Raw genomic sequence first — 22,549 nt, 5'->3', positions numbered from 1 at the left:
ACTTAGGAATATCAAGAGTCTTTTGAGCACCACTCTAATGTCAATCGCTGTATGGCGCACAAACAATACTTATATTAGCGACGGTCGTGTGATATAATGAATAAGTCTTTAGCAACCAATGCCTGTCGTAGAGGCGACTAACAGGATCGGGTTATCAGGCTCGCTGACATGGTTGTTACAGGTCATCGTCTCCCAATGGCGTAGATCAATGCTCATGACATGATGGTCAGACTTGATTATTGACAGATTATTGACAGATCGCCCTCATATAGCTGGAATACTGTTCAATGAGGCGTTAAAAAACAAACAAACGAACAAACAAACAAATATAATATCAAGCAGCTTAGTTTGTCTTTACGGCGATCTCAAAACATTCAAACACACATATTCACGGTCATTACTGGAAATGAAAACGACTGTCCCTTCGTTTTATTTCGAACAGACATGCATAGACCAGCTATAGAAACATGTGTTTGTTTGATTGTTTGTTGCAGCAACATTCCATCATTTGACGGCGGTCTGCACATCATCAATTCTGGACAAGACTACACAGCGACTGCCATCTTGATCCTCGGTCTACGCATCTACCATACACTTACGACAAACATGGGTTGCTGAAAATCAGTTCTAACTCAGCTCTTCACAGGTAGAATGTAAGTATTTTAAAGGCTGGAGTTGTATTGATGATTGCGTACTGAGTGAATACACCCCGCCCGTTGAGTGTAGGGAGTGCAGTTACCATGATCCCCAGTGAAGTTGTCTGACTTGGTTGCTTGTGATCCGTGGTAAAAATTAATTCAGTAGTATTATCTGTAATTAAGCGTGTGTTTTATCTTTGAATCTGTTTGACGACTATGGTCAGCTCGTATGTCGAGAAGGCACTAGCATTCGTCACTGAACATGGTGTTACAACATTGACTGCCTTCTTCTATGATGCACTACACACAGAAACACGGACATACAAGCAGTACTCGGAAGGAAAGCATAAATACATTCACTATATTTCTCATTGGAAATGTAACTGTTGACATTGTAAACATTGTGAAACTGATTGTTACAGGGAGGGAACCGTCAAACACGGATACAGGGACTATTGACCGACTGACTTTCTGGATCGTAAATGTTAGGAATATGAAATCATATCATGCATATGGAAAGAGACGAGGATTATCAGCTTTATTTCTTGTAATGTTATTCTTTCAATGATCGATGCTGAAGACGTAATTTTACTCAACGAAATATCTTTGAATACACTGGTTTATCGTACAGTGACAAATGCCTTACAGCTGGTCCACAGAACCACGGTCACACTTGGGAAACCTCAATTGGGAATGAAACGTTAGACAGCAGTGTGTTGAGTGAGTGAGTGAGTCAGTTTAACGCCGCTTTTAACAGTTTTTCCAGTTATATCGCGTCGTTTCAGATTAATGTAGGGGGATAGCCCGAAGTGACGCAGGCCTCAGACGTTTAACACTTCGGTGAAACCCACGAGCACGGGTATGGTGCTGACAAACCTACAAACATAATCGGTATAAACCGGGATTCGAACCAACAATGATAGGTTTCTGGAGTGCCGAAGGGACGCAACTCGGGAAAGCGAATTGCTGTGCCTTAGACAACTGGGCCACCCGTGCCCCCTTTAATACAAGAGGAAAGACTGAATTACACAGGTTAAATGCTGTCAACACACGCATACTTGTTTACAATGAAAGGTAGCCAGTACTGTGCGCAAAGAGGATACAGTGGCTATAAAAAGTGTTTAATACATTAGTTTACCAAAGGTTATTGACCGCTTCCGTGGTCTAGTGGTAGAGCGTCCGCCCGGAGAGCGGAAGGTCCGGGGTTCGATCCCCGACCGCGTCATACCAAAAGACGTTAAAAGATGGTACTTGTTACCCTGTCTTGCGCACGGCAGCCACACACACACGTGCATGCACGTCGCTATATAAGTGCAATAATCTTGGACGCGACGTTAAACCCCATTTCACCTCACCTCACCAAAGGTTGTTATCTTTACACTGTAAATTTTTAACAAGGTTGTACAGGTGTTGATCTTTGAAACGGATATAATGTATCTTGTGTATGTTTAACAGCATTATGGTATTGTGATGACGAGGCTCGCCAGGGAGCGGTTGATGAAACGGCATGATCATTTGGGAATGTTCTCCCCAAAAATCTCTACTGTCATTAGAAAACTCAACTCATGAGTGTCACACAAGTATAACTGGCAATATCCAATATAACTAAAAACAAGATGAATATATATTCTTATCTCAAGCATTAATGATAAATATTTTTTTAATTTGAAGTTTACACGATATACGGCTTTTCCATTGGACGAGAGGTCGGTCACATGACCGCGAAATTGACGTTCATTTAAGAATTGATATGGGTTGGATGAGATCAAGCGATATCTACACTGTAGATATCGCTGCAATGAAATTACATCACAATGCTTTGCAGACCATTGTGACGTCATTTGTTACCATGACGTCACAATCAAATGACACCACTAATGGCTCTGCTACTGAAGCTATTAGCAGTACGTTTTACACGTAAGACACTGCTAATTACTGGCAATATCCAATATAACTAAAAACTACATAAATATATCTTCTTATCTCAAGCATTAATGGTAATTGATGTGTTCCTGTCTGTAATCACATCTTTCCTACTTTCTGATTTAACCCATTAACACAATCAACTGTCACAATTGTATCACAACAGAGCATGCACACATGTACACACTTCAAAATGATTGGCAAAACTTTGAATCTGCCCACTATCTCTTATTTATTACCCTCGTGGTGAAGATACAGGTGGTAAGATACTAAATCCGTACGTCACACGTGTGTCGTACAAGGTTGACCTTGTTTTATTCGTTTTGATTGGATAACCGTGACCTCTGTCACACCGGGACTACTTTTTTCATTCATAAAAAATCGCGAGACGTCATTCATTTTGCAACTAATGAGAACAAAAATATTTACAAACACTTTATTAAACCAAACAAAATAGTCACACGCATCAAATTCGGTTTGCATTACATATAAGTTATGCATAGAGCTTCTACAGACATTATATAATCGAGCTATATCCATTTACCGATCAATAGAGCGAGGGTCCCCATGAGCGTGACGCACCCGACCACTTTCGCAACTTTCAATTTGATTTAACATAAAAGGATAAGCGTGGTGAAATGAAGTCTGTTTAAACTACCTGGACAGATATTTAGACTTACTTGGGACGATCCGGTTGTGCCATCAGTGTCCCCTTTTCAAGAAGCGTATTTTGTGTCGCTGTTACGGGAGGTGTTGTTCATTAATGAACGTACACGACTGCACGTCAAGATCACTAAACGTGAACAGTTCTGATACAAATCATTCGAAAACTCCGTGGAAGTGTGCCTGACTTCTGATTTTGTGGCCCCAAACATCCCAAATGTGAACAATAACATTCCCTATCTCTAGCATAAAACGCTGTGTGTAGGCCTAGATCACGGTTGTCTTTTTTTATTCGGGTGGTGACCTTGCCCTTTGATCGTTCGAAGCTCACTGACATGCAAGCAGACTTCAGTTTGTTGATTTTCACGTCTTCAAGATAGGGTGGTACAGTTAACATGAATGTCTTTGGCGAACAGTCTGATTTCGCTCTTCCAAAATGGTACGAACATGATATAAATTTAGCTGATAGATCAAGGAAACCGAACCCTTTTGATTTCACAGACAGACACCGAGTGACCGACTGTTAGTCCGATATTCAAAGCGCGGCGCTGATATGACCTTTCAAGTTTTCATACAGGCGTCCATCGTACTAACAACATGGCGCTTGAATTACCATAAGTTGAAGAATTTCTGCTGTTTTGTTTGCAAACACAACTGCAGGCGTATGTTGTTAATGCGTATGCATAGAAATGTCAACAATGCCCAAATTTGGTCTTCGGCGAGACCATATTTGTAGTCCTCAAGTGTCCGGTGGGTCGTTCTACAAGTCGACCTTAGCTCTACGACTGTTGTAAAGATATGTCAATGTATAGGAGATACTGACGTCAGTTTGTTTGTTTTCCTGTCTTTAGTTTTTATACGTGTATATTACAGTGCAAAACAGGTTGTCAAGGTTACTTGTTGAGGGAGACCAGATGATTCAGATGCCAGCTGGTTATTGATACAAACGGGCAGGGTGTGGTACTCAGTCATCACTGCAATTCCTGCCTCTTAATAAATGATTGGGTTAGAATTAGTACTGGTCATCACCAAACAATGTTTCTCGTAAGAGGCGACTGTCCCTTCTCCGATCGATGCCAATGATATCAATAACTGGATTGTCTTCTCAGGACTCGACGATTCACAGGCAAATAGTTGGAATATGTTGCTGGGTGCAGCATTAAATCACAACCAAACACACTCATGTATTGAGTATAATAAGTCTGTGCATGACTGTTCACGAAGGGACAGTTATTTTCATTTATTCCCCATGGACTGAGGTTGCATCTCTGTGTTTGAACGTGTACAAGTCGTGGTAAATACAGACAAACACGCTTGACATTATATCACACTCCCTGTGTCCTGTTTAGTCAAACTTCCACAACAACAGATGTGTCATAGGGCGATTCTAAGTGGTCATAGCATCAGAGAGATGCTCGAGAGACTCTTGATAATCCTGGTGGTCGTGACTTGCTTTACTTGGTGCATCAAACCCAACCCTGCTCTACTATAAGTAGTTACTTGATCCTCAGACCAGGATGCACTCAATATGTACATATTACGAGTTAGAAACACATATCTCAGGCTGGCTGTATATGTGATACATTCATGTACACTCTTCAAAAAAAGAAACGCACAGGTAGTGTTTTAGTAAATTTATTGTACCTAATAAAGTCGATATATTTGATTTAATATCATAGATACAAATATGAAATTTTGAAGCTGGATAGTCACATGTTGTCGTTGTACAAAAACATTGAAAATTGTTCATTGTCACGTCACATTAGGTGACGTGGTTGCGCTGAACTCAGTATCTCGTGTGACCGCCCAGGGCAGCAATCACAGCTCTGCATCTCCTCGGCAATCAGGGATAAGTGTACGAATTCTGTCCTGCGGAATTCTGTGCCATTCGGCTTGTGACGTGTTGGCAAGTTGTGGGATTGTCTGCGGCGTGTTCTGACGTTGACGTACACGTCGATCGAGTTCATCCCAGAGGTGTTCGATTGGGTTGAGATCTGGAGATCTCGGCGACCAGGGCAAGCCGTTGATGTTGGCATTATGAAGGTAGTCTACCGTGACAAGAGTTGTGTGCGGTGGAGCCTTGTCCTGTTGAAGCAGCTCCCTCTGGCGGTCAATGATTGGAAGAAGGTGAGGTTGAAGAATTTGATTCCTGTAGCGATTTGTTGGCCAAATTCCCTGATCCACAACCAAGTCAGATCTCGTGGTGTAGGATATGGCCCCCACACTATGACACTACCGCCACCGAAATTGTCGAATTCACGTACACAATGTGGGGCAAAACGTTCATTTCGACGTCCATAAACACGTTGTCTTCCATCTCGCCGGTGAAGAAGAACTCATGATTCATCGCTAAACCACACTCGTCTCCAGTTTCTCACATTCTAAGGCTGTAAGGTATGGCACCCACGCAAGCGTCGCTGAGGATGGATCTGTTACAAAGCAGGGACGATAACTAGTCTTCTGGGTTGGATTTCAGCCTCATGGGGATGGTTCCTGACAGTCTGGTCCGATATCCTCCTCAAACCAGAGATGCGTCCTGCAGTCTCTGTAGATGTGGCATTGCGATGACGTAGGTGGAACTGTCGAATGTAGTGATCCTGTGCAGGGGAGGTAACTCTTTGTCGGCCGGTTCTTTGACGGTCTGCAGTGGAATTGAACTGTGTGTATCGGTCCCAAAGGCGGCACATGGTGCTGTGGTGGACGCTGAAGTGGCGTGCAACAGAAGATTGCAATTCCCCTCTTCGGATACGTCCTATGGCGATGTCCCGATGGGCAGCGCTGAGTCTCGGCATTTTCAAACACGAAAAATGTTGACATTTTTTAACAAGTGTGAAAACAATGCCGTTTAAGACATTGCAAATCGACAAAGCTGCCTTTTGACGCACCGTTTGTCGAATATCACACTATGTTCAGCGAGATATGTCGACTTTCCAGCGACTTGGCCAGAGATATCGACCACAGCTGTAGGATGGACCTCATCTTGATGGTTAACTCAAAGTGTTCAAAGGTGATGTTGTTTTTAGGCTATTCGTAAAACCGTGTGCATTTAAGATCTGTCGTCACATTAAATCTCAGTATGATAATGCCTATCATATCACAGCTCGTATGTCAATGGACGTTATGGTAAATGGACACTTCCAAGTCTTGTCAGTTTCAGTCTTGAATCCAATCTCATTGAACATCTGGGGCTGTCGGGTAGCCTAGTGGTTAAAGCGTTCGCTCGTCACGCCGAAGACCCGGGTTCGATTCCCGACATGGGTACAATGTGTGAAGCCCATTTCTGCCTTGATATTGCTGAAATATTTTGCTAAGAGCGGCGTTTAATCTGAGTTTGTTATAATGATTTGATACCTCGGAGTGACGACCATTCGACCATTTTCCTTGTTCATGGCAAAATTCATGTTCAACAGATTGCAGGAGCATCTTGAACGAGTTTCCCGAAGCTGAAGACGGAATTTACCGGATCAAGCCGACAGATGGGAAGGGGTTATTTCTGACCTACTGTGACTTGACCCAACACGGTGGAGGGTCTGAGCTCTACACTCTGGTCGGGGGGGGGACTACGTATACTCAGGGACGGCTGGTGAGCATGTTAAATTTGAGATTCACTTGAATTTACATATCAAATCTTATCAAAGCATGTTGTGAGGCTTTGTATCGATGTACGGACCCTAAAAGTCGTTCCTGCCAGGTGACATCATACATACATCCATAATTTTAGCACACACACGCTCCACCACTACGCACACACACGCTCCACCACTACGCACACACACGCTCCACCACTACGCACACACAAGCTCCACCCCTACGCACACACACCACTCCTGTCAAGAGTAACACCGACACCGAAGATTTGAAAGATGCATTGCTGGAAAGTTGTATGCTGTTAACCACAAACGTTAAGGAATGGAGTGGGCATTGTGTCATAGAAGAAGGCAGACAGTGTTGTGACCATGTTCAGTGACGAATGCTAGTGCCTTCTCGACCTACGAGTTGACCATAGTCGTCAAACTGAGTCAAAGGTAGAAAACACACGTTATTACAGCCAATATGATGTCATGAACATCGAACCACGCAATTGAGATACGATGATGTGCATCAACCAAGTCAGCGAGCATGACCACCTGATCCCGTTAGTCGCCTTTTTACGGCAAGCATGGGCTGCTAAAGCCCTATTCTACACCTCATCTTCACGGGTCGCCCGACATTATATAAGTTCCCCCACAACTGTGTGCACTGCTTATGTGTACGTGTTTGTATGTGTACTGCTTGTATGTACGTGTTTCTGTGTGTACTGCTTGTATGTACATGTTTCTGTGTGTACTGCTTGTATGTACGTGTTTCTGTGTGTACTGCTTGTATGTACGTGTCTCTGTGTGTACTGCTTGTATGTACGTGTTTCTGTGTGTACTGCTTGTATGTACGTGTTTCTGTGTGTACTGCTTGTGTGTACGTGTTTCTGTGTGTACTGCTTGTATGTACGTGTTTCTGTGTGTACTGCTTGTATGTACGTGTCTCTGTGTGTACTGCTTGTATGTACGTGTTTCTGTGTGTACTGCTTGTATGTACGTGTTTCTGTGTGTACTGCTTGTATGTACGTGTTTCTGTGTGTACTGCTTGTATGTACGTGTCTCTGTGTGTACTGCCTGTATGTACGTGTTTCTCTGCCTCCTGCTTGTATCTACGTGTTTGTATGTGTACTGCTTGTATGTACGTGTTTCTTTGTGTACTGCTTGTATGTACGCGTTTCTGTGTGTACTGCTTGTATGTACGTGTTTCTGTGTGTACTGCTTGTATGTACGTGTCTCTGTGTGTACTGCCTGTATGTACGTGTTTCTCTGCCTCCTGCTTGTATCTACGTGTTTGTATGTGTACTGCTTGTATGTACGTGTTTCTGTGTGTACTGCTTGTATGTACGTGTTTCTGTTTGTACTGCTTGTATGTACGTGTTTCTGTGTGTACTGCTTGTATGTACGTGTCTCTGTGTGTACTGCCTGTATGTACGTGTTTCTCTGCCTCCTGCTTGTATCTACGTGTTTGTATGTGTACTGCTTGTATGTACGTGTTTCTTTGTGTACTGCTTGTATGTACGCGTTTCTGTGTGTACTGCTCGTATGTACGTGTTTCTGTGTGTACTGCTTGTATGTACGTGTCTCTGTGTGTACTGCTTGTATGTACGTGTGTCTGTGTGTACTGCTCGTATGTACGTGTTTCTGTGTACTGCTTGTATGTAAGTATTTCCTTGTCTACTAATTGTATATGAATGTTTCTGTGTGTGCTGCTTTTATGTTCGGAAAACGACTTTCCAGATTTACTAGTCCATACTGCCATGGCTCAAAACCTATGTACTGCTTGTATGTACGTGTGTCTGGGGGTACTGCTTGTATGTACATTTTACCAAAACGTCAATAAAATGAAGAATGCCTGACCACTGGAAGAAAACTGGTGTTTGATGGTTTCCAGGGTTAGGAGCAGGTCTGATGTCAGGTACTGGGACAGACTCTACGTGAATTTGCATAGCTTGACTAAAGGTGCTTTTAGCAACCAGATGATCACTTGGTACATCAGAGAAAGTTCTTTTTTGTGAAACACAAGTATCTAGTTGCGACGATACTCTGCATCAGACTCCGAGTCAGGTGTTTTAGCGTTACCACCAATGACTCATGAGATCCAATCTTTTCCTTTGGTATGGCGATATGTCATAGTAACACAATTGACTCCTTTTGGAATCAGCCTTTGTGTTTCTCTTTCTTTCACATTTCAGATCTCTAGTATGAGTCAATCATGATTGCGAAGCAAGTCAATCCTCAGACGTCTACCCATGAGTAGCTGGGAAGGAGACGATCCTATCTCACTTAATAGAGTGGTGCGCTAAGCAAGATGAGACCAATAGCCTTTATGAATATTCAATTCCATATTGCCTGTATCTATTGGCGTAGATCAAATAAGATGGCATTGGGTGTCCATTTCGAAATCAATAACATTGATAACCATCGCATTAGTAACAGGGGGCACGGGTGGCCCAGTCGTCTAAGGCGCCGCGATTCGCTGTGCAGAGTTGCGTCCCTTGGGCACGCCAGAAACCTATGATTGTGGGTTGGAATCCCGGTTCGCCCTGATTATGTTTCTAGGTTTGTTAGCACCATACCCGTACTCGTGGGTTTCACCGAAGTGGTAAACGTCTGAGACCTGCATCAATTCGTGCTTTCCTCCTACATTAATATTGTTAAAAGCGGCGTTAAACCCAACTCACTCACTCACATTAGTAACATTCACAAACTTTGAAATTATAACTATAACATTAACAACGTTGATCATTTTTAGTTGCCAGAAAATTCCGGGGATATCCCGATTTACACCACACCAACTGCATATTTTTCAAGAAGAAGAGTCCTGGCATGTGTGTGAGTCCGTATATACGTGTGTGTTTATGAGATGGAAATAGAAACCGTCTTCCGTCTAATATACACATAATCTGAAGTTTCGTGTCGATAAGGTTTTCGGGAAAGTATACCACTGATACTATTCGACATTTAGACTCTATTATATCCGCAATGAAATTGTTATTCACATCAAAAGCACCATGGTCAATACACCGTGTTTACAGAAGACGCCACCATGTGCCACACGATCTTGTACTCTGATGAGAGGAGCAGGACGCCATACCAAGGGCTGTCATTGTCAACCTGGTGAAAACAAGATATTGACTAATGGGTACTAATGGGTACTTACACAGGGGTGGTTACACACGATACTGACTGTAATGCTCTGTGTGGAAGCAGTTGGAGAACATGATGGGTACTTACAAAGGGGTGGTTACACAAGACACTGACTGTAATGCTCTGTGTGGCAGCAGTTGGAGAACATGATGGGTACTTACACAGGGGTGGCTACACACGATACTAACTGTAATGCTCTGTGTGGCAGCAGTTGGAGAACATGATGGGTACTTACACTGGGGTGGTTACACACGATACTGACTGTAATGCTCTGTGTGGCAGCACTTGGAGAACATGATGGGTACTTACACAGGGGTGGTTACACAAGATACTGACTGTAATGATCTGTGTGGCAGCAGTTGGAGAACATGATGGGTACTTACACAGGGGTGGTTACACAAGATACTGACTGTAATGATCTGTGTGGCAGCAGTTGGAGAAATGATGGGTACTTACACAGGTGTGGTTACACAAGATACTGACTGTAATGCTCTGTGTTGCAGCAGTTGGAGAAATGATGGGTACTCACACAGGTGTGGTTACACAAGATACTGACTGTAATGCTCTGTGTGGCAGCAGTTGGAGAACATGATGGGTACTTACACAGTGGTGGTTACACACGATAATGACTGTAATGCTCTGTGTGTGGCAGCAGTTGGGGGACATGATGGGTACTTACACAGGGGTAGTTACACAAGATACTGACTGTAATGCTCTGTGTGGCAGCAGTTGGAGAAATGATGGGTACTTACACAGTGGTGGTTACACACGATACTGACTGTAATGCTCTGTGTGGCAGCAGTTGGAGAAATGATGGGTACTTACACAGGTGTGGTTACACAAGATACTGACTGTAATGATCTGTGTGGCAGCAGTTGGAGAACATGATGGGTACTTACACAGGGGTGGCTGCACACGATACTAACTGTAATGCTCTGTGTGGCAGCAGTTGGAGAACATGATGGGTACTTACACTGGGGTGGTTACACACGATACTGACTGTAATGCTCTGTGTGTGGCAGCAGTTGGAGAACATGATGGATACTTACACAGTGGTGGTTACACACGATACTGACTGTAATGCTCTGTGTGTGGCAGCAGTTGGAGAACATGATGGGTACTTACACAGTGGTAGTTACACACGATACTGACTGTAATGATCTGTGTGGCAGCAGTTGGAGAACATGATGGGTACTTAAACAGGGGTGGTTACACACGATACTGACTGTAATGATCTGTGTGGCAGAATTTGGAGAACATGATGGGTACTTACACAGGGGTGGTTACACAAGATACTGACTGTAATGATCTGTGTGGCAGCAGTTGGAGAACATGATGGGTACTTACACAGGGGTAGTTACACACGATACTGACTGTAATGCTCTGTGTGGCAGCAGTTGGAGAACATGATGGATACTTACGCAGGGGTGGTTACACACGATACTGACTGTTATACTCTGTGTGGCAGCAGTTGGAGAACATGATGGGTACTTACACAGGGGTAGTTACACACGATACTGACTGTAGTGCTATGTGTGGCAGCATTTTTGAGAACATGATGGGTACTTACACAAGGGTGGTTACACAATATACTGAGTGTAATGATCTCTGTGGCAGCAGTTGGAGAACATGATGGGTACTTACAGAGGGTGGTTACACACGATACTGACTGTAATGCTCTGTGTGGCAGCAGTTGGAGAAAATGAGTGATACTTACACATGGGTGGTTACACAAGATACTGACTGTGTTGCTCTGTGTTGCAGAAGTTGGAGTACATGATGGGTACTTACACAGGGGTAGTTACACACGATACTGACTGTAGTGCTCTGTGTGGCAGCAGTTGGAGAACATGATGGGTACTTACACAGGGGTAGTTACACACGATACTGACTGTAGTGCTCTGTGTGGCAGCAGTTGGAGAACATGACGGGTACTTACACAGGGGTGGTTACACAAGATACTGACTGTAGTGCTCTGTGTGGCAGCAGTTGGAGTACATGATGGGTACTTACACAGGGGTAGTTACACAAGATGCTGTCTGTAATGCTCTGTGTGGCAGCAGTTGGAGTATATGATGGGTACTTACAGAGGGTGGTTACACACGATAATGACTGTAATGCTCTGTGTGTGGCAGCAGTTGGGGGACATGATGGGTACTTACACAGGGGTGGTTACACAAGATACTGACTGTAGTGCTCTGTGTGGCAGCAGTTGGAGAACATGATGGGTACTTACACAGGGGTAGTTACACACGATACTGACGGTAATGCTCTGTGTGGCAGCAGTTGGAGAACATGATGGGTACTTACACAGTGGTGGTTACACAAGATACTGACTGTAATGCCCTGTGTGACAGCAGTTGGAGAACATGATGGGTACTTACGCAGGGGTGGTTACACAAGATACTGACTGTAATGCTCTGTGTGGCAGCAGTTGGAGAAATGATTGGTACTTACACAGTGGTGGTTACACACGATACTGACTGTAATGCTCTGTGTGGCAGCAGTTGGAGAACATGATGGGTACTCAGACACGTGTGGTTACACAAGATACTGACTGTAATGATCTGTGTGGCAGCAGTTGGAGAACATGATGGGTACTTACACAGTGGTGGTTACACACGATACTGACTGTAATGCTCTGTGTGTGGCAGCAGTTGGAGAACATGATGGATACTTACACAGTGGTGGTTACACACGATACTGACTGTAATGCTCTGTGTGTGGCAGCAGTTGGAGAACATGATGGGTACTTACACAGGGTTGTTACACACGATACTGACTGTAATGCTCTATGTGGCAGCAGTTGGAAAAAATGAGTGATACTTACACAGGGGATGGTTAAACAAGATACTGACTGTAATGCTCTGTGTGTGGCAGCAGTTGGAGATCATGATGGGTACTTACACAGGGGTGGTTACACACGATACTGACTGTAATGCTCTGTGTGTGGCAGCAGTTGGAGAACATGATGGGTACTTACACAGGGTTGTTACACACGATACTGACTGTAATGCTCTGTGTGGCAGCAGTTGGAAAAAATGAGTGATACTTACACAGGGGGTGGTTACACACGATACTGACTGTAATGATCTGTGTGGCAGCAGTTGGAGATCATGATGGGTACTTACACAGGGGTGGTTACACACGATACTGACTGTAATGCTCTGTGTGGCAGCAGTTGGAGAAAATGAGTGATACTTACACAGGGGTGGTTACACACGATACTGACTGTAATGCTCTGTGTGGCAGCAGTTGGAGAACATGGTGTTACAAAGTAACCTTTGAAAGTTAAAAAGAATACTGTCATTTACCCAACGTGTTTTTATTATCCTAGGATATATTGGATCTTTAAATACTTGTTATATATAAAGCAAATGATTTTTCTACACATAGATTCATCAGATCTCACACGATGACCAAAACGCAAGAAATGGAATAATACATGACTGTGATATTGGTAAGATTATCTGGAATACTGGATTGGTTTGTGCCGTCGGTCAAATGTCCACTTAGCATCCACAACAACTGCTTCTACAATAAGCTTAAATCACTGTTATTCATCTGTCATAGAGCAATAGTATATATATGTTATCCAATTCACTGAGTACATATACACGTATTCACACACAAATGAGCACACTCATAAAATCGGGATAAACAAACAGACATTCGATGTACGAGTGTAGATGAGATAGGATAGTTATTCCCTATCACAATGTTCAGACATTACTTAAATGAAGACTTGTAAATGAGGACATCTGACCTTTAAACGTGATTTTATTTTGTTAAATGTTGGACAATGATTATACAATTGTTAACCAAGTGGTAGACAATGTGTAGATAAGAGTCAGACAATTGATAGACAAGTGCGTGCATTGGGAGGAGAAGGATGCTAGAGAGGACCGGGCTTATGGCCCACTTCGGTTACAGCTGAAACTTACTTCACTTGGTATTGTTTGTCAGACCAATGTACAAGTACCAATACACATGTAATGCAGCATATTAATATCACGAGGGTTACAGTCACGTGACTCATATTCATATTTCATGTGCAGAGTATTTTGATTGACAGCTAAGTCTGCCTTTAAATATAAAGTACTCAACACTCAAGCATACATTCAAATTGGATGGCATACAGTCTGTGTCAACAGCATGGTGTTCCGACTTTGTCTCTGTGTGGTCTTGCTGTGTGCTTGTGGATATGCTAACATATCCAGTGACTACTGTCAGGTTCTGGACAACTACGACACCTTTAAGTCATCCATGGACAACTTTCTGGCTTCCAGGGATGAAACCTGTGGGACCACGGACATGCGCAGAGGTGAGTAACTAGCAGCCGTCACTTTGCCATCCCACACACGGCATCCGTACCATGTTAGTGTTGTCTTCCAATTACTCTGTGTTCCAGCTTATCAACAAGTGCTTGATCTGATCCAGACCTATTTTACTCACATCGAATGTGTCCCATCTTTGAGTACTGAAGAGCTTATCTTAAGTGGGTTTGCAAACATCTTTACAGCACTGACCACGTAAAGGCTGCTCCAGGCCTAGTGACATGGCTGTGGTATTGGTACTGACGTGTATCATGTTTAGGAGATAAAAGTAACCGTGGGTTCGGTTACAAAATCCCATCAACATCATCTACAGTAACCTAGTACGTGTGTATCCTTTCTACGAAGGATCATGCGCGAATACTTTGTTGACAGAATTGAGTAAAGTTGTTGTCTGCAATAACAGAAACACAGAAAATAACAATAAAGTGTGCTTTGTTCTGCTCGAAATTTGATTTTAACATCAGTATAATTTATTTAGCACAACTAGTTTATTAGTCAACAAAATCTACTTCACCACAAGCCCCACTTTTGAAATCATAACGCTCGTTGTGACGCAAAAAGCATGACGTTAGTCAGCTACAACAAGGCGAAAAGTTCAAGCTCTCTGTTGTCCCTGAAACATGAAATACACTTTCTTTGTTGATTTCCTTCGTTTTTTTGCCCAACACATAGTAACCACGACTGATTTTGTAACCTGTAACTACATATTGATATGTTTGTATGCCTACCGACTATGACTGAGAAAGAAGTATTTTTTTTAAATATGACCTTCTGCAGTGATGCTGCAGTCATATCAACTGTTTCAGTCAGAGTTTGATATAATGATTTGAAACCTCTGAGTGACCAATCAGAATTGACCAATTTCCTTGTTCATGCAAAATTCATGTTTAATAGATTGCAGGAGCATCCTGAACGAGTTTCCCGAAGCTGAAGATGGGGTTTACCGGATTAAGCCGACAGACGGGAAGGGGTCATTTCTGGCCTACTGTGACATGACCCAACACGGTGGAGGATGGCTGGTGAGTTGGAGACACTATTTGCAGCATGACATTCCTCCTTCATTGTGTTTGCTATTGGTGTTTCATTAACTTGTCAAATGGGGTAACAGCTTTTATTACCATATTTCTCTATATTTTGACCATCCGACTTTGAAACTTTACTGTACAGGTTTTTCAAAGGCGACAGGATGGGTCTGAAGATTTCTATCGAACCTGGTTTGAATACATGGATGGATGTTGAAACCTCACAAGAGAATTTTGGCTTGGTGAGTACAAACTGCAATTCGTCCTGAATAAATATTTAGCGTATCTGTGACGTCATTCCCATATGTGTCTGTGGTATGTGTGTGTATGCGTGTGCGCGCGTGTGTGTCTGCGTTTGTGTGTGCGCGGGCCCGCACGTGTGTCTGCGTTTGTGTGTGTGTGTGTGTGTGTGTGTGAGAGAGAGAGAGAGAGAGAGAGAGAGAGAGAGAGAGAGAGAGAGTGTGTGTGTGTGTGTGTGTGTGTGTGTGTGTGTGTGTGTGTGTGTGTGTGTGTGTGTGTGTGTGTGTGTGTGTGTGTGTGTGCGTGAGATAACGACCTAATATGTTCCTGTCTCCAGCTCTGTGTGTGAGTGAGTGAGTGATAGCATTATAACAGCCATAAAGCAAGGGGTATGTACACGTGTGTTTTGTGTGCAGTGTTTGTGTGTTTTTATGTGTACGTGTGGGGTAGGAAAATACATTGATACGAGGAACCGCATGGAACAAAATGTTGTGGAGAGAACAATTAGTGATGGTGATTGTAGTCAAACGTCCCTTGCGAAGGTCAGCTACCATCAATGACGCGTATGTCCGCCGTTGGAATCGATAGCGGCCTGGGATATCTCCTGTCCAGGTAGAGACTAGTATGTGAGTCACATCCTGGAGCATGGTAGCCCACTCGGCCTTCAACGCAAATGCCAACTGCTGCAACGTCTGTTGGTGTGGTTGAGCCGTCGGCGTAGCCATCTATCAAATTTATCCCACAGATGCCTTATCGGGTTCAAATCCGGTGATCTGGAGTACCAGTGAAAAACATCAACTTTGTTGTTGTGTAGAGAGGCTCTTGTGATCCGTGCTGTATGCGGTCGAGCGTTGTCCTGCTGGAATACACCGTTGCCGTAGGCTGCAATTGGGAGGACGTGTGGATGGAGAATTTCGTTGACGAATCCTTGAGCCATAAGAGTGCGCTGGATATGGACCCAATTTATCCTGCCATGATGAGAGAAAGCCATCCACATCATAACTCTACCCCAACCAAACCTGTCCACTTTCTGTATGCAGTTTCCGGCATAACGTTCTCACCGACGTCTGTAGATCCGTGCTCTTCCATCCCCTCGCTAAGAGGAGAAATCTTGATTCGTTTCTGGACCAGACATCTCTCCATCGCAGGTGAGGCCATACCCTGTGTTGACGACACCAATGCAGTCGTTGTTGAACATGTTGTCGATTCAATATGAGACGTCTTGCTCGTGGACCTGTTGCTTTTGAACGGTTTTGTACACTCTGGTCGGCGAAACTGCTCCGTCCGGGTATTTGGGATGCGGTTGAGGTGGCTGTGGTTGTCCTTTCACGAAGGTGGCGCAGTCGGATGTAGTGATCTGGGGCGGGCTGCAGTATTTTGCTCATGACGCTGCACCCGTATGTTTCCCCACATTGGTAAAATTGATTTATCATATAATGGGTAGGTTTCTCGGCAGGATAAAGCCAACGGATAAAAACGATATCCGTTGGGGTCATATGCGGATAAAGATGCAAATATCAAAGGTCAAGTAGGGACTACTTTTACTGTTTATAAACAAACATGGCGTTGCCCTTGTCATTCGGCGATCGAGTCAGAATTAACCATCGGGAATATGGATAAACTACAGGGATAATTGCTATCATTATCAAAAGAACAGTCATATAAACTGAAAATCAGTGTCTAACTGTGACGTAGCTAAGGCATTTTGGCAACTTTGGCGATATAAATTTCGAAACAATTTTGCGAGGGCACGAGGCCTAGCCAAGCGGGATCAGTAACCATATCTGCAGCTTGAAACCTTCTCCACACATTAAAAAAGATTGGATTTGGCCGAAATATGTTTGAATTGTTACCTTGTTTCGTTTTGTCGCTGTGTGTACATCTGACTACACTTCCTAACGTTATGACAGGACCGACCGACTGTCAACAACGTCTGACCGTGGCCGTGACGTCTCATTGACTAGGGTTAGAGTAGCTTCCCTTTGACAAAGGGCAGTTACTCTAGCGGACAGACCGATGGATTGCCGCGAAAGGCAATTAAAAACAATTGTTGTTTTGCGTATATGTTGCTTCGCCACTGTATAAGAAACAGATTTCAGTTGGAACTATATTGGTTTCTGTCACTGTCCGACTGACACATCACTTACCCTTTGACGTAATAAATATTAATGCGCGCATTCCAGGAAAACTCGCAATGTTTCGGTAATGTTTGTGAGAGAGGGAAAGCGATTTTGAAGCACAGAATTAAAGAATGACATTATATGATAAAGAGGTTATCACGCTTGTGTGTTTGGGGATGGTAAATATCCTGTATTAGGAACAAACACTATGTATTTAGCTCGCCAAGGCTCGCTAAATCCAATGTTTATTCCTAATGCAGGATATTTACCATCCCCAAACACACTCGCGTGATAACCTCTATGTATCGTGTCCCATCATAGTGTTGCTGGAATATTGCTACACACAGTGCTAATCTGTAATTATTCACCCAGTTCCTTGATACAAGCGTTTCCATCCATCGTAATTGCGTGATTGTTTAGTTTTAAATTAATATAATGTGTGACTGGCGTCTCAAGGCCTACGGTAGAAAGTACAGTCTAGTCATATTTCAGGAAATGAGAAGATACACAGACTGACGAAGCAGAAAACCTATGAGCTGCGGATCGACCTGGTGAACAAATCGGGAAGTCACTTCTATGCCGAGTACAACAGCTTCCATCTGGGCAGCATGTCTGAGTTCTACACTCTGTTCGTGGGGAACTACTCAGGGACGGCTGGTGAGAACGTTGCATATTTTAAACAGTTTGATTTTAAATTGAAAGTCAGTTTTATGGGTGTTAGAAAGTTATGCAATCTCTTTAAATATACACAAGTTAATTTGTCTTATTGAAGTGGTTTAAGTACAGGAAAGTAAACATTTCCGTCATGAACCTATGAGACTCAACCGATACCACATCGTTCCTCATTTCTGCTGTTAACGAAAACTTCGCCTTTATTTTGTCATTTTGAGACATTCCAACATAGATTCACGTTTGGTTTCACTTTAAATTGACATATCAAATCTTATCCAAGCACAAGATTGGGAGACATTGCATCGATGAATACAGTGTATCCTACTTGATGACATCATTTGCATATGTATTGGATTGATTTATCGCATCACTAACATTAGCAAGTATATGATAAATGAAATGTCTATATCTCTTTGGAAGGTATGAACCCTTACACACCATGAAGCACATGAAACTGTCCACAATCTTTCATACTCCAAAATCCGTAAATTAATAAGAGTAGATTATCTACTAAAAGATACAGTAATACAACGATATTCATTGGTCTCCGTTCATTTTCAGGAGACAAGATGTTGTATCATAACAACAGCAGATTCAGTGCCAAGAACCTGGATCTGGATACATCCTCCGGGAACTGTGCTGTTTCTAATACAGGGGCGTGGTGGTACAAGAGCTGCACCAGCTCAGAACTCAATCGGCTGCACGGCAAAACACTTCACTGGAGGGGTTTGTCAGGTGTAACATCTTCATCCATGAAAATCCGACCTCTCAACTAACTCATGATTGTTTGGTTCGTTATTTCCGAAATGTAAAACACAAACCTATCCATTTGTATAATTAGCGTGAATATATATCTTGTAGTTAAGTTGCAAATCGTAATTTGTCAATCACTCTCACACTCTCAAAGGAACTAATATTTTCATGTTTTGTGTTTGTCATACCAGTTCACTAATTTATCAAGTGGTGCACGGTCCTGTCGAGGTACTAGTATTAGTTCCGTATTTGAAGTAGTATCTAAAAGCTGAACTCGCATATTGGTGTTACATAGTCATGTAAACATAGTATTACTTTATACAAGAACCGTGTGTTGTTTAGACTGCTGACACATTTCGAGAAAGGCACGATTGAAAGGATGAACACTTACATTATGATTTTGTAGACTTACACAGTAAGAGAAACACGGTTTATTTAGTCCACTAATGTGTTCTAAGAAACGGGATTAAGATGAGAAGTGATTTTTACTTTAAACGTAGGCAACAATTCCTCACAACTGAATAAACCCATTTCCTTATCTTATATTCTGTTGAACACTTGCGCCGCAGCTCAAAGAGGAAACTGGCATCAACGTGTGAGTAAGGTAGGTATTTACAGTGGGCATTGCAACATACAAGAAGGCAGTCAATGGTGCATATTCAGAGACGAATGCTAGTGCCGTCTAAGGTAGAAAGCACACGTAATTACACAGCTTAGATAATTACTACTGAAATACTGGCTACGGATCACCAGCAACCAGGTTAGACCACTGGGGATCATGCACCTGATAACTGCACTCCCTGCACTCAATGGTCAGGGTGTTTTCACTCAGTACTCAATCATCAATGCAACTCCTACATTTAAAATACTTACATTTCACCTGTGAAGAGCTGAGTTAGAACTGGTTTTCAGCAACCCATTTTGTCATAAGTGTATCGTCGATGCATAGTCCGAGGCTCCTGGTGTCTGTCACTGGCTGGTCTTGCCCAGAATCGATGATGTGCAAACCGCTGTCATATTGAACGTTCCTGACAAAAAAAACCAAAAAACTCCAACAAATCTTTCTATAGTTGGTCTATGCATGTCTATTGGAATTAAAACGAAGGGACAGTCGATTTCATTTCCAACTTTTGGAAATGAACGTGAATATGTATGCTTGAATGTGTAGAGGTCGAGATAAAGTCGTACAAAGTTGCTTGACATTATATTTGTTTATTTGTTTGTTTGTTTGTTTGTTGTTTAACGCAGCACTCAGCAATATTCTAGCTATATGACGGCGGTCTGTAAATAATCAAGTCTAGACCCGACAAATCAAGTGATTGGTGTCACGCAACTGGGATCGATGACATGTATCAACCAAGTCAGCAAGTATGACCACCCGATCCCGTTAGTCGGCTTTTAAGACAAGTATGGGTTGCTGAAGACCTGTTCTATCCCGGATCTTCACGGGCCGCTTGACATTATATAACACGACTATTGTCAATAGTAGCATTCTTTGGTGCGTTTAGTCAAACTTCTACCACAACGTTTGCGTCATACAGCGACTGTATTTGGTCACGGCATTTGAGTGGCAGCAGTTGGAGAACAAGATGGGTACTTACACAGTGGTGGTTAAACACGATACTGACTGTAATGATGTGTGAAGCAGCAGTTGGAGAACATGATGGGTACTTAGAAAGGGATGGTTACACAAGATACTGACTGTAATGCTCTGTGTGGCAGCAGTTGGAGAACATGATGGGTACTTACAAAGGGGTGGTTACACAAGATACTGCCTGTAATGCTCTGTGTGGCAGCAGTTGGAGAACATGATGGGTACTTACACAGGAGTGGTTACACACGATACTGACTGTAATGCTCTGTGTGGCAGCAGTTGGAGAACATGATGTGTACTTACACAGGGGTGGTTACACACGATACCGACTGTAATGCTCTGTGTATGGCAGCAGTTGGGGAACATGATGGGTACTTACACAGGGGTGGTTACACACGATACTGAATGTAATGCTCTGTGTGTCAGCAGTTGGAGAACATGATGGGTACTTACACAGGGGTGGTTACACACGGCACTGACTGTAGTGCTCTGTGTGGAAGAAATTCGAAGATATGATTGGTACTTACACAAGGGTGGTTACACACGATACTGACTAAAATGCTCTGTGTCCCAGCAGTTGGAGAACTTGATGGGTACTTACAAAGGGGTGGTTACACAAGATACTGACTGTAATGCTCTGAGTGGCAGCAGTTGGAGAACATGATGGGTACTTAAACAGGGGTGGTTACACTCGAAACTGACTGTAATGCTCTGTGTGGCAGCAGTTGGAGAACATGATGGGTACTTACAAAGGGGTGGTTACACAAGATACTGACTGTAGTGTTCTGTGTGGCAGCAGTTGGAGAACATGATGGGTACTTACACAGGGTGGTTACACACGACACTGACTGTAGTGCTCTGTGTGGAAGAAGTTGGAGAATATGATTCGTACTTACGCAAGGGGTGGTAACACAAGATACTGACTATAATGCTCTATGTGGCAGCAGTTGGAGAACATGATGGGTACTTACACAGTGGTGGTTACACACGACACTGACTGTAATGTTCTGTGTGGCAGCAGTTGGAGAACATGATGTGTACTTACACAGGGGTGGTTACACACGATACTGACTTTAATGCTCTGTGTGGCAGCAGTTTGAGAACATGACGGGTACTTACACAGGGGTGGTTACACAAGATACTGACTGTAGTGTTCTGTGTGGCAGCAGTTGGAGAACATGATGGGTACTTACACAGGGGTGGTTACACACGGCACTGACTGTAGTGCTCTGTGTGGAAGAAATTCGAAGATATGATTGGTACTTACACAAGGGTGGTTACACACGATACTGACTAAAATGCTCTGTGTCGCAGCAGTTGGAGAACTTGATGGGTACTTACAAAAGGGTGGTTACACAAGATACTGACTGTAATGCTCTGAGTGGCAGCAGTTGGAGAACATGATGGGTACTTAAACAGGGGTAGTTACACTCGATACTGACTGTAATGCTCTGTGTGGCAGCAGTTGGAGAACATGATGGGTACTTACAAAGGAGTGGTTACACAAGATACTGACTGTAGTGTTCTGTGTGGCAGCAGTTGGAGAACACGATGGGTACTTACACAGGGTGGTTACACACGACACTGACTGTAGTGCTCTGTGTGGAAGAAGTTGGAGAATATGATTCGTACTTACACATGGGTGGTTACACAAGATACTGACTATAATGCTCTGTGTGGCAGCTGTTGGAGAACATGATGGGTACTTACACAGTGGTGGTTACACACGACACTGACTGTAATGTTCTGTGTGGCAGCAGTTGGAGAACATGATGTGTACTTACACAGGGGTGGTTACACACGATACTGACTGTAATGCTCTGTGTGGCAGCAGTTGGAGAACATGACGGGTACTTACACAGGGG

General features: G+C 43.2%; 1 protein-coding gene across 1 annotated transcript; it reads left to right on the top strand.

Moving 5' to 3' along the window:
- Window positions 1-14,067: 14,067 nt before the first annotated feature.
- On the top strand, window positions 14,068-20,285 carry LOC124125619 (fibrinogen-like protein A). Its single transcript, XM_046488956.2, is given in 5 exon segments — window positions 14,068-14,270; window positions 15,178-15,302; window positions 15,451-15,547; window positions 18,158-18,322; window positions 18,899-20,285. Coding segments are annotated over 5 exon segments (771 nt in total). The 5' UTR covers window positions 14,068-14,101; the 3' UTR covers window positions 19,114-20,285.
- Window positions 20,286-22,549: the final 2,264 nt, after the last annotated feature.

The sequence above is a fragment of the Haliotis rufescens genome, unplaced genomic scaffold, assembly GCF_023055435.1.
Source record: "Haliotis rufescens isolate VD_foot unplaced genomic scaffold, xgHalRufe1.0.p SCAF_328, whole genome shotgun sequence".
Classification (NCBI taxonomy): domain Eukaryota; kingdom Metazoa; phylum Mollusca; class Gastropoda; order Lepetellida; family Haliotidae; genus Haliotis; species Haliotis rufescens.
Note: the sequence above shows the minus strand (reverse complement) of the source record. Positions and strands in the feature narration are given on the sequence as shown.